Source organism: Xyrauchen texanus, chromosome 35, assembly GCF_025860055.1.
Source record: "Xyrauchen texanus isolate HMW12.3.18 chromosome 35, RBS_HiC_50CHRs, whole genome shotgun sequence".
Taxonomy (NCBI): Eukaryota; Metazoa; Chordata; class Actinopteri; order Cypriniformes; family Catostomidae; genus Xyrauchen; species Xyrauchen texanus.
The window spans coordinates 23,070,208-23,085,878 of record NC_068310.1 but is presented as its reverse complement, the minus strand read 5'-3'; the positions used below and the strand labels follow the sequence as shown (position 1 = coordinate 23,085,878).

Sequence of the window (15,671 nt, the reverse complement as noted above, 5' to 3'; positions counted from 1 at the left end):
TGGTCCTTGAATCTGATTGGATGAGAGATATTCCATGAGCACTGATGGTCTGACACCATCAGCACTCGGACACTCCCCTTGTGTTCATGCCATTCTAAACTAAAGTGTAAGAGCAGTGCAGATGTGTTAAGAGCTATTGTTTTTACATTTTTTTTTTTTTTTTAACATTGTTAGTCACTGTTTATCCAATGACTTGTTAGAAACAGCACAAGCCGTGATACTATTTCTGAAGTGACATTTTTGAATTACTAGCGAAGGCTTGGACGCATAATTTTTGTTTTATGCAAGTGTTGTAAAATATCCTAATGTTATTTTTTCAGGTTATATTTTTTATCATATTTTATATTATAATAATCCCTTTTCAAGGACATTGAATCATTGGATTGTGGAGGTGCTTTGTAATGGTTGAAAATGTAGAGCTCATCAATGCAATGAGTGAAGTCATAGTTTACTGCAAGGAACATCCCACAAATGCTCTCCATCTCTTGCTCTCGTTATCTTCTGTCCACTTTAGACTCGCATATTTAAAGCCCATGTTCTAACACCAATAAATAACCTGTTTCTATTACGTGATGCTCTTCTGTCTCTAACCAGATGCCACATATTGCCACAGACCTCTCTCAGCTGCTATTTGCACAGTGTACAAACATATGTGCAAACTCCAGCTGCTTTTGATTTCTGTCAACTGTTTATTTTTTGGCAAATTAGCAATTGATAGAACAGTTAATAATTTATATACAGTACACTGTTAACAATAGATCCCCTCCCTGCCTTTCCCACAATGGAAAATTAAGTAATAATTTATTATTGTTATCACATAAGGTAATTTAAAAAGCAATTTAATAATTCAGTAAAGAGGACCCAAGAGCTTTTTATTCCATCTTTCTGATGAAAGTGTCATGCAAGTACAAGACCTATCTCTCTCTTTCTCATTCTCTCTCTGAATATATGTCTTGTTTACCTTCTCTGCTTTGGTGATTTCATCTCTCTATTATTTCCTGTTAATTTTAAAGTGTATAGGTGAAGATTTAAAGCCAGACATTTCTCAACCATGCAGACTTCTGCTTAGATCAGCACATTTTGAGGTGTCACAATACTGTACCTAATATAGCAGTGGTATAATGAGGACAATACACTACATTATGTGGCCACCCCCATTTAATTAATGGGGTTAGCCATTCCCAGAATCCCAGTGAAGACTAATCTGAATGTTTTGGCATACTTTGATATTCTAAAGAATTCTGTGTTTCCAAATAGATGACAACAGTCGAGGCTCTTTTCTGCTCCAGCATAACAATGCCCCTATGAACAAAGTGAGATCCATAAAGAAATGGTTCACTTAGTCTGGTGTGGAAAAACTTGACTAGCCTGTACATGACAACATACTGTATATATTTTTTATTTCTCCTCTCCCTCATTTTCAGGTGTGGCTTTCACCATCCTGATGCTGTTAGCCAGTCTAAACTCCTGCACTAATCCGTGGATCTACACTGCATTTTCCAGCAGCGTGTCCCGTGAGCTTCTCTTCCTGCTGCGCTGTCGTCCAAAACCGCCCCGCAGGAGTTCACTGCATGACTACTCCAGTGACATAAACACCTTCACCACCAAGGACAACCAGTTCTGAACCCTACAGAATAACCAATCCACCTCCTCTTGTGTGTCAGCAGAGGAGATTTATAGCTCCAGGTCTATCTGCCCCATGCAATGAGATAAAGAAGATTTAATGACATCTGTGTTGTCATGAGATATTGCAAGGTTTTTATCGACATGCGGGAGCCACATATTCCATTCAGGGCAACTAAAGATGTGCATGGCAGCATGGCATATTAATGACCAATGGGATCAATGTATGATATGGGGATGAATTCATGAGAATTTTATGTAAAACAGGGCACATGCTCAATAAACCTCTGAAAAAGAGGCTGATCTTTGTCAGATTGCTGACTGTTTTAATCAACAGTTAAACTGCAAAGACACATTAAATAATTTTTTAAGCAATATATTCTATGACACAGCTGAATTATTGTAGACAATTGTGTGGATGTAGGGATGGATCAAGGCCTTAACCTCAGAGTCAGCTATTTAATCCCATCTATCGGTCTTTTAGCCATAAGTCTTCTTCAGATTCAGCGCTTTCATGGCAAGGACTGAGGAAGAGGATGAATTATGTGATGCATGCTTGGAAACGATATCTAGGGGACAGTTCTAAATTCATGCCAAAAGGAGAGAACATTCAAAACAAGAAGCACACATCGAAAGCATAGAAAAAGCAATATAAACCCAGGACTGAAAAAAGGAAGTAATGCATTCCATATTTGACTTTTTTCCCCATACTAATTTAATGCATAATTGTAAAAGTACAGGTAAATGTGACACATATTGAAAAATAGGTTGTGTTGAAGAAAAACTGTAATTAATTGATTCAGTGAATCACCAGCAGCTTGCAAAGGAGCAATACTTTCAATTCCTCATTAACAGCTGAACTATTTATTAGGGCACTTGAAAATTACATTCATAGCTTAAATAAAGCTATGAAAGGCAGCAAGAAAGGAAGTCATAAAGAATATTGGAAGATTGTAAAGGAAGAGGAACAGAACTCTGATGATATCTGGATACACTCAGTGCCTTGAATGCCACTGATGTCACATCATGCATCACACATTAAGGCATGCATTTTTAAGCCTACCATATAACAACATACAAGATACGATGTAGATAAATTAAAAATTCTATGGAGATGGATGCTTATCTTAATATTTATGTCTTTGTAAATAGACTTTCCAAGAATTCCAAAATCAATGGAATAGTATTTTGGGGGGATAAATATAGTATTTTCTAAAAATGTTGCTGTGATGATTTTTGATACAACTTTCAACTGACCTAAAATAGTCTTCCTTTAAAATTATAGTAATGGTCAAAGAGGATTTGATTTATGAACTCTTAAACAGTATTTTAGCTTATTTTTAAGATTTATACATTTCAATTTCATAACCGAATTCCATCAAATTAAGCTGTGTAATTTATAACAACATTGAATTAATTTAAGAATACTTCAAATATATATATATTTTTTAAGATTGCTCAATTCAATCTGATGGAATCTTGTTATAAAATTGCGTACATCTTAAAATATTTTTTGAGTGAACAACAGACCCAAACTAACCTCTTTGTACAACAGATGGTAGTACAGCATTTTTTACACAGACTTTAGTTGTTGATGTCTTAACACATGCTCTTTATGATTTAAAGACTTTAATGGGCCTTCCAAAAGGGTTACACAACCAACCTGACGCAGCTGTACATTCTTGTTCAGGCAGATGGTAAATGGAGAAAATTCAGCATCATTGTTAGCCTTCCCAAGAATAGTTGAAATTAGTGCAAGAGCAATGCATATAACAAGTATATCAGGAGGTCAAAAATAACCTCATGGTTTCATTGTCTTTTTGTCAAAGACAAATTGCATTATCCAGTCAGCTATTTGTAGAATGTACTGCAGAGAGATAAGTGGTATAACTTGTGGCATACATTTTTTTGATAAAACAAAATACAGTCCCACTATATATTAAGTGTTTTTAACTATGTACTAACATTAAAATACACACAATACAATGTATTTATTGTGTAAATCCATATTGTTCCGCAAAATTCTCGTAAAATTCACATTTGCTCCTGAGGTTGAAGTACGAGTAGGATTAGGAGTAGCTAGGGTTGGGGTAGAGTTTTAGGGTTAGGGGAAAAGTTAACAGTGCAACTACAAATGTAGGTGAATGCATGTACTTTAAATGTAAGTACAATGCATCAACACATATGTACATTTTAAGTATATTGTATTAAATGCTGAAGTACATAGTTGCTAAAGACACCTAACATAATGTGGGTCCCAAAATAATACATTGCAGAAAAGAATCTCATTCCATCCATAACAACGTACGGTGATGAGGGTATCGTCCAGCTTTGGGACAGAATGGTGAATTTATGAAATTATTTTTATAATCTGATCTATAATACTGATTAGTTGGTTTGAGCAATGCTGTCAGTATTAAGGAAACTTTACATTTTCCATTAATGATACTAGATGGTGTTATTATTACATAACTCCTATACCAGCAAATAATATTTTTTTTAAAGTAATGCAGGAAAATATTTTTTCTCAACAGTTCACTTAATTTTGTTTTTTTATTTTTATGAAGCTCATATTTTTAGACACATCAACAGCATGACAGAATTTTAATATTGAAGTGTTACATTGTTATTTGTTGGTGTGTCCCTTATTGAAGATATGTGAATAAAAGTAATCTGTCCATCCATTCCAAAGCGAGAACTCTAAATGGTTATTTCAATATATTAAACAGAAATATGAATTCTTGGGAGATTTTGGTTTTTCCAGCTGTGCGCCACAAGTTGCTGAAAATGTGCTATGAAAATGGTACAAACATGCGCCTATTTACAAGACAAACCAACAATTCAATGTTCATAGAAAATCCTACAACAAAATAAAATCATTACTTTATGGAGAAATAGCGCTCACATACAATACAAAAATATGTGCAGTTACACGGGTACCCATCCTACACCCCTCTGACATCACCATATACATGTTATCTTCATGTTTTGTAACCTGGATTTTCCTTTTAATCTTATTAAGTCTATTTCCTCTGGGAACAGGAAATGCAATGGACACCAGTATATTAACCGCAGGGCAAGCGATCAAGCCTTGAGCTTTATTAACACTGTTTAGGCGGCAAAATACACGCCATGGCTGTGTGGAATATATATTTTAATCTCTGAAACATTCCTATGAATAAAGCCATAATTTTTCCCCAATCCTTAAGCTTGGCAAGACAGCTACGCTGTGCTTATTAATGGGAGTGTTTCAGGAGGACTACAGACGATTTCTGACATTTGATGCTCGAGAGTGTTCAAGGTCATTCACTTATTCGTTGTTATTGTTTTCATAGAGAGCGTTTATTGAGATATAAAGGTGGAGTGTAGCCTATTTGTTGAGAGGGTGACACGGAATGGCCGAACCCCTCCATGAAGAAGTAATTAGGGTCAGATTTAGGATGGGATTATGAATCTTACAAAGGAAATAAATCAGATCACTAACATACACACAGCCACTTAAATATGTATAGAAAATACATAACTAAAATAAACAGCATGTAGTGGCAACAAAGAATGAAAGGTTTTCAAATAGTCCAGGAAAGCCAGTGTTCCTGCAAGTAATTTTCCTCTCTGAATGTTAAACGCCCCAGTCCTAAAACAGTGCGTGTTTTCCCCAAAAGCTGTGCCAATTTTTTTTTTTGGGTTACATTTGGAGCATTCATGGAAACTTCTGTATAATAATTATTGTTCCAATAGAAGAGTGCTAGGTTTATGTTGTATTTTAAAGTCTTAAATTAAAAACCTTTATTATAACACATATCAGAACACTAAAACTATTATAATGTACTGGTAGTAATCTACGAAGCAGGGTTCAAAATATGCCAAAATGCCACATGATGAAACTGTTGATGTTGAATGATGAAAAGAAAATAGCAGTGTCAATTTAATGTAACAGAAAACCTGAATGAAGTCTATTGTAATAGTTCATGCACTAATTAAACTTAATTCCTGAATGCATGGATACCTATGTATCTCGAGAGAGAGAGCGCTGATAAAAATAATTGAAGTCAGCTCATATCAGCTAAAATCATTTTTATCCCAAGAACATGATAATATGAGTTTCATTGAATTCACTATTGCATCCATCTACCAAATAAATGTTAGTCAAAATATGTTTAGTTCGTACCCCACTTCAACTAGATAAATATTTATCTAGGAGCCCTGTGCAAGAATTGTCTTTTGTTTTACAGTATTGCACAAGATTTGAGCATCTCTCTCTAATAAGGATGAAATTGCTTACACCTTGAGTTGCGGTTTAACTTAGGCCACCCTGGCCTCTGACCAAGTTACTGGCATGCTGCTGGATACTGAATAAAGAAACACATGCCAGACATAACACTTTCTTTACCAGTCTGTCTTGTCTGCAATTCTAGCAAACTGCACATATCCTAAGTGTTAGTATTACATAGCCTATTTCTTTTTCCCAAATATATCTTGTTTTATTAAACGGTTTATAAAGTTTATAAAATTGTAACAAGATGTTAATTAAATGCTTCATTTCAAATACAAGTTACAGTCTGAAAACTAGTGGAAAAATACAGTGGACTGGTACAGTGTTTTGTACCTGAAATATATATTGCATACTTAAAAGTGCATTTATCTTATTTATTCATTCCACTCTTATAGGTTAATTAAAGTGGAACATTTTGAGATTATGTAAGACTGAAATCAGAGATGTCAGTCTTGCCGTGTAGAGAGAAGCTAAAACTGAATTATATGATATCTGAAGGCAGAGAGTTGTTGCTTCCAAGCAGCTTGTGAAAATATGAATATGAGGATATCACAGGTGCCACATATTTTAGTGTTTTAGAAGTTCAATTTTCCTATCATTACGCTTATTTGGGAATTCAAATAATCTCTCTGAAATGGTTACATTTTTGTATTGGTGCTCTTATAGTTGACATTTATATGATATATATGATTTTGAGGTCACATTTAAGGACTCTGACTGCCCTCAAGTGTTTTTTAGACAGCACTACAATCTGCATTTACCTTATGTCAGAAAAAATGTAAAATAAATAGTCACTCTATTAATGTTTATTCAAAAATGTTCCAATTGACAACAGGCAGTGCCATTAAGAAATACGTTGCAATGATCACCATTCATTTTAAATCATTCAGTGATTCCATTTAAATAAGATATTGTTACTTAAATAAAAACAAATAAGAAAATGAAATATACTTCTAATTTTTTTCTGGATACAATGGAACATGAAACTTCAACAGGAGAAACAGGAGGACTTCAGTATTTGAACTGTGTCAGAGGTTTTAGGGGGAGAGCTATGAATTCTGAAGGCAGAATTGAGAAATAATATACAAGAAAATATAGAAAACATATGCTAAACAGACTTTAAAGGGATAGTTCACCCAAAACATTCAATTCTGTCATCATTTACTCACCCTAATGCCATCCCAGATGTGAATGACTTTCTTTCATCTGCTGAACACAATCAAAGATTTTTAAAGAGTATCTCAGCTCTGTAGGTCCATACAATGCAAGTGAATGGTGACCGCCAAAAATGACATACGGGCAACATAAAAGTAATCCAGATGACTCCAGTGGTTAAATCCAAATCTTCTAAAACAATATGATTGGTGTGGGTGAGAAACAGATTCATATTTAAGTCCTTTCACTTTATCTTTTTTCTATGTATGGTGATTCACATTCTTAATATTGATATTGTTCTCACTCACACATATCATATCACAACTGAAGATATAGATTTAACCACTGGAGTTGTATGGATTACTTTTATGCTCCTTTTTTGGAGCTTCAAAATGTTGGCACTCATTCACTTGCATTGTGTGGACCTACAGAGCTAAAACATTCTTCTAAAAATCTTTATTTGTGTTATACAGAAGAAAGAAAGTCCTACACATCTGGGAGTATATCATGAGAGCATTTTCTTTTTTGGGTGAACTATCCCTTAAAGAAATTTGAGTTATCCACAACCAGCATAGATAATTCACATCTTGTTGTTGGAAGCACATCTTTAAACTCAGTGAATTACAAAATATCATAGCTCAGACATCTTTGACACTAATGTTTCACTTTAGTAACTCAGATTTCCCACTTTAGTAACTCAAAATGTCCTCTCATTTTTGTTTTTTATCAGTCCGCTTGGTCGGCTGATCTAAATAAAACTTTTCCTTTCCATCCCAGTCCTACTTTGTTTTGAAGTGTTTGCACAGGGAATGAAGAGGTGATCTCTGAGGATGTAGATATGTTTTGATCCTTGGAAGATTGTTTGGAAAGGAGCTCCTTAAACACTGAGTGCATCATATGACACACTTCCTGTAAGATATGATGGACAAGAACAAACATTTCTTTAGAAAGTGACATTTTGGGCGTACATGGAAAGATTTAGAATTTGCTTTTGTTAAACCTACAAAAGAAAATGATGATGGAAAATAAAAATATCAGGGCTGTGAATAGATTAATTAAGAATTAATCTATAAATAATTGTAATTTTTTTGTAGTTAATGTATTAACACAATCGGTTCCTTTTAATAAAAAGACAAAAACAAAACGATATGCAATCTGTTGATGTCGGGAGCAGTGCTCTTTATTCATCTCATTCACACTTCTATCTTATTCACAACAATACAATGCCAGATAAAGTTGCAAAGATAAACAAGCTGAGGTGTCTCAGGGAGAGGAAGCACTCTGTGTTTCATGATCACCCACAATTATTAAGGTTTTTCGTTTAAAGTGAATAATCATGTTAATCACTAATTTAATAATACTTATAATGCTAAGTGATATCCAGTATTTTTTTTTTTATATATATATATTGGTTTAGTCTAAATGAAGGGGTATGTGAGCCCTACTAAAGGGGTTGTGGGGGTACACATAATCCAAAGAAGGTTGAACACACTGGTTTAGACAATACCATAAAAGTCACTGAGGATGGAGAACTCCATGGGATAATACTGTAACTTTGAGTGAAGAACAAACTTCCTGACCTTATCCACATCTGTTGAAGAATCTTCTCCACTGCCTCCCTCTAGTGTGGGTCGTCTCTTTTGAGGGCTGTCCGAGTGACAAATACAACAAAGACAAACACTTCCTTAGCTGATGTTTAGATATGTACATATTCCAAAAAAACAACTAATTTAGACATTGTTTCAATTGTGAACATTATTTCTAGAGATCGAAAGATGCTATGCATTGACGTAACTTAAAATGTTAAAGAAGTAGTTCACCCAAAAATGAAAATTCTCTCATCATTTAATCACTCTCATGCCACCCCAGATGTGTATGACTTTCTTACTTCTGCAGAACACAAATTAAGATTTTTAGAAGAACATTTCAACTCTGTAGGTCCATACACTGCAAGGGATGCTGACCAAAACTTTGAAGCTCCAAAACGTCCATATAGACAGTGTAAAAGTAATCCATAGGATTACATGTCTAATAAAGTGACCCAATCAGTTTTGGGTGAGAACAGACCCAAATGTAAATCCTTTTCACGATAAATCTTGACATCAGCAGTCTCCTTAGCGATCGTGGATTCAAGCTTGATTACACTTCCAAGAGCCATCTAGCGCTCTACACATGCGTCAAACACTAGGATGTGTAATCAAGCTTGAAATCATAATCATGCCAAGAGACTGCAATGGCAAGGTGTACAGTGAAAAAGGAACAACATATAGTTCTGTTCTCACCCAAAATCGATTGGATTGCTTTAGAAGATATGGATTAAACCATCGGAGTCTTACGGACTACTTTTATGCTTCCTTAATATGTTTATTGGAGCTTTTGTTCCATTCACTTAAATATTCTTCTAAAAATCTTAATTTGTGTTCTGCAGAAGAAAGAAAGTCATACACATCTGGGATGACATGAGGGTGAACTATTCCTTTAAGTGTTTTGAAATCTAAAACTTTGGAAAATTAGTCTTACACTATGTGAGTTCATCTTTGTTTTGGGCTATGTCTATCTTTACTTGTAAACCTGATAATTATAGAACTAATAAATAAATTAGAAGAAAAGCGTACAGTAAATATAAGCTATCAGCCTTTCTTAAAAGTAGCTATCACTTTTTATTTTATGTAATCATTAAATTATTTAAATTATTTAATGATTGAACAATCTGTAATTGTTTTAATTACATGTGTTAAAACATCCATCTGTTCTGTTAAAACCTCCATAAATAACAAACAAACTAAAAACGGAATTACTCACTCTACTGTTTTTCGCAGAGCCCCTGGAGAATTTCCTGGCCGCATATATTGTCCTGCGGGTATCTGTAACAAAACCTTTCCAGAAGTGACATGACTGGCAACAACCCCAGCTTTCTCACTAGTGACCTTGAGCCTAGAGTATGAATAGAGTCAGAATTATTTTTACGTTTATTTGGTTACTGAGTCATCAAATCATTGATCACCATTATGTAGTAAGAATGGAGTTTTCAGTTCACCCAAAGTTCACATTGATTATATGAATGTTTCATTTTATGTTCACATTGATTACATGAATGTTTAATTCTATGTGTTTATATAGAGTTTGTACAAGTTACGGCCTAATCTGATCATACCTTCTCCTTTGCTATATACTAAATATCAGCACTTTGGAACACTGTTTGTTCAATCAGATTCGAGGACCAGAATTAACTGTTGTATACTATTGAAGCTATTCTAGGAGAAACAACCACCAAAGTGATCTTGCTAGCTCAACCCCCCAAACAACAACAAAATGATTAGATTATTTATGCACAAAAACAATCATTAAATGCATTACCGAGTGGTTTGCTCTACCCTTGGCTTTTCTTCGGCCTGGTGTCTACCACAGTTGGATTTTAAAGAACCCTTCCCTTTCTGATCTTGCCCTCCATCCACACTGAAGAACAAGGAAATAATTCAGAGGTGTTAGGACTCTCTGGGTTCTACCTTGTAGTAAATGATTGACTTCAATTAAAAGTCAATCCTTCCAACTGCCTATTCATTAATTCAATAAGGGCATCAAACTGCAGCAGAGAGTAATTGGAAATATAAATTACTTGATTATGAGCAGTCATGTCAATAAATATGAAAAATCAGAAGTAGTTTCTTCAGACAAAGCTTTTCAATCCAAGTGATCCACATGGACAGCGAAAACCTACCTTGATACACTAATATATTTATTTGGGATAAGACCCTTTGTCCCATTCACCTCCCCTTTCCACCAGTCAGAGGAAGCTCTGTTGTGTAGAATGAGACGGTCTCCATGTTTAAATGACAGCTCAGTTGAGGAACGGCCTGTGTAGTCAAACAAAGCCACTCCCTGCAGCTCTGCACATCAAAAACAGGGACTATATATTAAGAACATACCAAAAGGAATCAGTTTGTTCCATTAGTCAAATTTTTTTAAAGTGAACCATTCAACCTTACCATCTTTTGCCTCTTTAATTTGAGATTGGTCTGAATCTCCCTCTACTTCCTCTGCACCAGCCTCACTGAAGACATGAAAATGATAGACCATGCTTAACAAATACTCTATTATAGAATAGTACTGTCAATGCCAATATCACGGATAGCGATAGTACTTCTGCTACTACCAATATTTCAATTAAATAATTACGTCATCTCATGATGAGCAGAAGGAGTCTTATTTCCTAACACAGCTAATTATTTTCACTTTGAAGTTCAACATAAACAAATGTTCAAGGTAAGCATATAACGAAATCATTAGTTTAAAAAAAACACTTAGGGTTGACATTTTTATGTGAGGATCAATCCTCTCGATACAACATCATTATCAGAAGTGTCAGTGTTTCTAGATCGATCTGCCCATCCCTTGTGTTTGCTTGTGTGTACACACATTCTTACCAGTCATCTTCTTCCAGTGTCATGCACTTTTCATACACAGGCCCGGGTAATTCATTCTGGCTGGGAAAGATGCTCTCATGTTGGATGATAATACTCTTGACCAGGGCGTTGATCTGCTGAAGTGCTGCCGCATCTCCATTGTCTGGCCCCCTCACCAAACTGGGCCCAAAGCATACTGCCAGGTTATAGGGCTGCATCATGTTCTCATCACTGTACTGGGAGATACTTTACACACACAAACACACACACATACGCACGCACGCACACACGCACACGTACACACAAGTACACACACACACACACACACACACACACACACAGACACATACAAACAAACATTCAGTAGTGAACGTCATTTAAAAAAACTCCTTTGCTGTGATATAATGTTGCGACACTCACTGGTGAAGAAATGCAAAAAGATATCTCATGACAATGATTAGCGGGGCTGGGAATGAGGAGATGATAGACTTCAACAGTGCAACTTTTTTTGACTCATCATCCGTTTCTGAAAAGAAGTGGAAGTTAAAGTTAAATTTGGCTCTTAGTCCATTTCATTTAAGTGTCATTTTCACAAGTTTCATGCAAGTGTACAAATAAGCATTTAGCAGATATACACATTTAAAATGTACAATCTGTTCAGGGAACATGGACCAAAATATCAGTTCTTCTTGCACCCAAGTAAAAAAGCATTCAAATAAAAAGTTATCTAAACTGTAATGTGCCCTATTTTAAATATCCTCTGCAACCGGAGTGGTGGTGGCGTAGTGGGCTAAAGCAAATAACTGTTAATCAGAAATTCGCTGGTTCGATCCCCACATCCACCATCATTATGTCCTTGAGCAATGCACTTAACTTGCTCCGGGGGGAATTATCCCTGTAATTAGTGCACAGTAAGTCGCTTTGGATAAAAGCATCTGCCAAATGCATAAATGTAAATGCAACTGACTACAAATTGGCAGTAGCAAATCATAGTTTGGCCAGGCTGTAATATAAACTAAAGGCTACTGGCTAACTAAAAGACAAAAAGGTCTCTAAACTCTAAAAATGTCCATAGAATATCTATATCTCTCTACTGTATATATATATATATATATGTATTTAATAGCAACAGGAGAATAGGTACAAACATTTAGACCAAAAGCCTTACTCAGTGTGTCACTTAGGGCCCTATTTTAAGAGTACTTGTCAAAAGCACAAGTCAATGGGGAATGCAAGCATGCGCTAAGTCTAGGCACAAGTGGGATAATTGTGCACGCAACGCGCTAATGGGCTGGGTCAAGTGCAATACAATTTGGAGGTTTTCTCCTGTTATTCCACCATTATATGGTCCATTCCCTCAAGCACCAGCGATATAAACAAAAATAGCACATTCATAAGAAGTTGGTATTGTAAATAGACTGTATGCAATGAATTAGAATTAAAGAAATATGGACACGCTCCTTTTACATGCTTAGAAAATGTAATCCTCATCAGGATTTGTATGCACGCTCCGTTAAATTATGGGGAATATAATAATTATTAATAATTTTCATCTATTGACACATAATATAAAATATAGAAAATCAACAGATATACATGTCACAGCATATATACATGTAAAAATGCCTGTGTGTGTGTGTATATATATATATATATATATATATATATATATATATATATATATATATATACATACACACACATTCATATACATGCACATGTACATACACATCTACACATATAAAATCAATAAAATAAACATAAATAAAAAATTAAAAATTATAATATCACCAGTTTGACATCCATTTAAAATGACAATGAAAACAAATCAATGAATAGACATTATTTAGATCCATGGAAATATTCCAAAACAGGTTGCCAGGTCTTAAAAGAAATTTTGTTTTCCAAGCATCTTAAAGAATATCTAATCTTTTCGAGGTGGAGGTAGGATGTTATATCACTGGACCATGTGTGTAAGTGGGAAATCTACTTCCTCTGTAATAGTATTACTCTGTGTGCAAACAAGGAGGTAAAAGCAAGGACCTCACGCCTTGATGTCGATAACAATGATTCCTCTGGTGTAACCCCAAACAGTGCCACCAAAGGATCTGGATCTAGCCTGTATTGGAGGATCACTGAAAGGGTCTCAAATACAGATCGCCAGTAGCACTCCAACTTGGGGCATGTCCAGAACATGTGGATTAGTGTACCATCTTCACTTTCACATCAGATACATAGGGGATTAATTCCAGGACATATTTGGGATAATTTAAATTTTGACATATGGGCTCTGTGTACTACTTTAAATTGAATGAGTGAGTGCCTAGAAGATATTGATGAGGAGTGGACCTGCTTGAGAACCGATCAAGGAAGAGGATGCCAGGTCTGGTATCAGATTATGATTGGTAGAAATTTAACCTCTGGCCAATGCATTATGCGAAAGGAAGTTTTCTAAAAGATTCTTAAGGGGTAATAATGGGAACTCTGGAACAAGTGGCTTAACTTGCAGGATTCTAAAAAAATCTGATTTGGGTAGGCCGGTCAATTTTAAGTTTGAACAATTATATTAATTTGTTGAAACACAAAAATGTTACCAACATTTTTTCTAATTTCATATTACACTTCAATGAAAATGAAATTATAATCAAAATAATTAAGTGGTACATTTAAATAAATCAATAAAATAAAATAAAAATCATACCAAATCCAAACATTTTACCCTCTTACCATCTTTTTTAGCCGGCCTCTTTTGCAGTGACTTAAAAATCACTCCATGACAACAGGTGGAAAAATACCAACACAAATTAGACCATAAATACAATTATAAATATACACATAATAATAAATATAATAATAATTATAATAATAATAACTAAAAAATAAAATCATCAACTATAGCTAGTTTAACTATTCATTTTTGTTACATGAGACGGCTACACCTCTGATCATCAGGGACATAATTTGATGTTACACAATATTTTCAGAGTTTGGACATGAAACTTATTACCACCTGCTAGTGGAATCTTCAAACTGCAAATGCAGGAACTGAGTTTGGACTTTGCACTGAAAACAGACCTGCATTTGAACGTCTTAACACAATGACCTATTTCTCAGGAAAATAGCAAATTGCGCTTTGCGCCACTTCATTTACATACAATACACTCACAGTTTGCATCCATACACCCGCAACCACTCCAATCCACAGCCACTTGCGCTTTGCGCTGTCACAAACATTGGATAAGACATAAGGCCATTGCATGTAGCGCTGCACTTTGCATGCTCATGAAAATAGAGTGTGAACACTGTTGGTATTATAAATGTAATTATTCTACTGTTGCTAAAAAAAAGAAAATAATATTTTCTATGGACATATTCAGAGTGCAGGCACTTGTTTTTGTGAAACTTTTTTTGGCCTCAGCACCTAAACTTGTTGGGAGCACGTGGTGACAACATTGGATTAACATTGCATATACAGTATGCCCCACAGAACTTCCTGATTCAACATAGGAAAGGAAATTGTACTCATCAATCTATTTTGTGGGTCTTTAAAAAAAGAATGACAGCACTTGTAACTGACCATACACACAATATTAGTGCAGTAAAATCGTCTTACGCCCACATTCCATTAGTTGGTCGTAATTGTCCTCAGGAAAGAGGGGTTTCTCTAGAACTCGAAAATAAAGCTTCAGCACTCCCGCCACAGAGTCCATGTCACACCCCCCATCTGCGAGAGGGTCATCTCCTATGGAAAATAAATACATTAATAATAATAATAATAATAAAAAACATAATAAAATAAAAAAATGACCTACTGTATAACTAAATCTTTAAAGGAGGGAGAAGAATAGAAGCATGCCCATTCAGTTTTTTTAGCCAAATAAATTTGTAATGCAACCTTAATGCAAAATAAATAAACAAATGAATAATTAAATGTGTCTAGGTTAGAAATCACCACTTCACATACCTCAAATTGGCATTTTTAATTGAGTTGCATCTTATACAGATAATTTGCTGTAAACTGTAAATTCTCTCACTCACAATTATGCTGCCAAAACTTCCAGTGAAACACACACAAAATAAATACAAAATTATATATATATATATATATATATATATATATATATATATATATATATATATATATATATATATATATATATATTACTAAACTAAACTTAATAGAAAAAAGGAAAAGATATATAAAATTATATATAGAC

At 34.7% G+C, this 15,671-nt stretch overlaps 2 protein-coding genes across 2 annotated transcripts in view; one reads left to right on the top strand and one right to left on the bottom strand.

Moving 5' to 3' along the window:
- Positions 1–4,296, top strand: part of LOC127629106 (vasopressin V2 receptor-like) — a 29,900-nt gene extending 25,604 nt beyond the window's left edge. The window contains exon 7 of the mRNA XM_052106172.1: positions 1,425–4,296. Within this exon, the coding sequence (XP_051962132.1) occupies positions 1,425–1,624 (200 nt within the window). The 3' untranslated portion in view covers positions 1,625–4,296. The remainder of the gene's footprint in view (positions 1–1,424) is intronic.
- A 2,390-nt stretch (positions 4,297–6,686) lies between these two features.
- Positions 6,687–15,671, bottom strand: part of LOC127629102 (rho GTPase-activating protein 4-like) — an 18,785-nt gene continuing 9,800 nt past the window's right edge. Inside the window, exons 16-24 of the mRNA XM_052106165.1 lie at positions 15,068–15,196; positions 11,875–11,980; positions 11,476–11,700; positions 11,038–11,102; positions 10,770–10,938; positions 10,409–10,507; positions 9,854–9,985; positions 8,632–8,698; positions 6,687–7,960 (exon numbers count right to left, since the gene is read on the bottom strand). Coding sequence (XP_051962125.1) covers positions 7,778–7,960; positions 8,632–8,698; positions 9,854–9,985; positions 10,409–10,507; positions 10,770–10,938; positions 11,038–11,102; positions 11,476–11,700; positions 11,875–11,980; positions 15,068–15,196 — 1,175 coding nt within the window. The 3' untranslated portion in view covers positions 6,687–7,777. The remainder of the gene's footprint in view (positions 7,961–8,631; positions 8,699–9,853; positions 9,986–10,408; positions 10,508–10,769; positions 10,939–11,037; positions 11,103–11,475; positions 11,701–11,874; positions 11,981–15,067; positions 15,197–15,671) is intronic.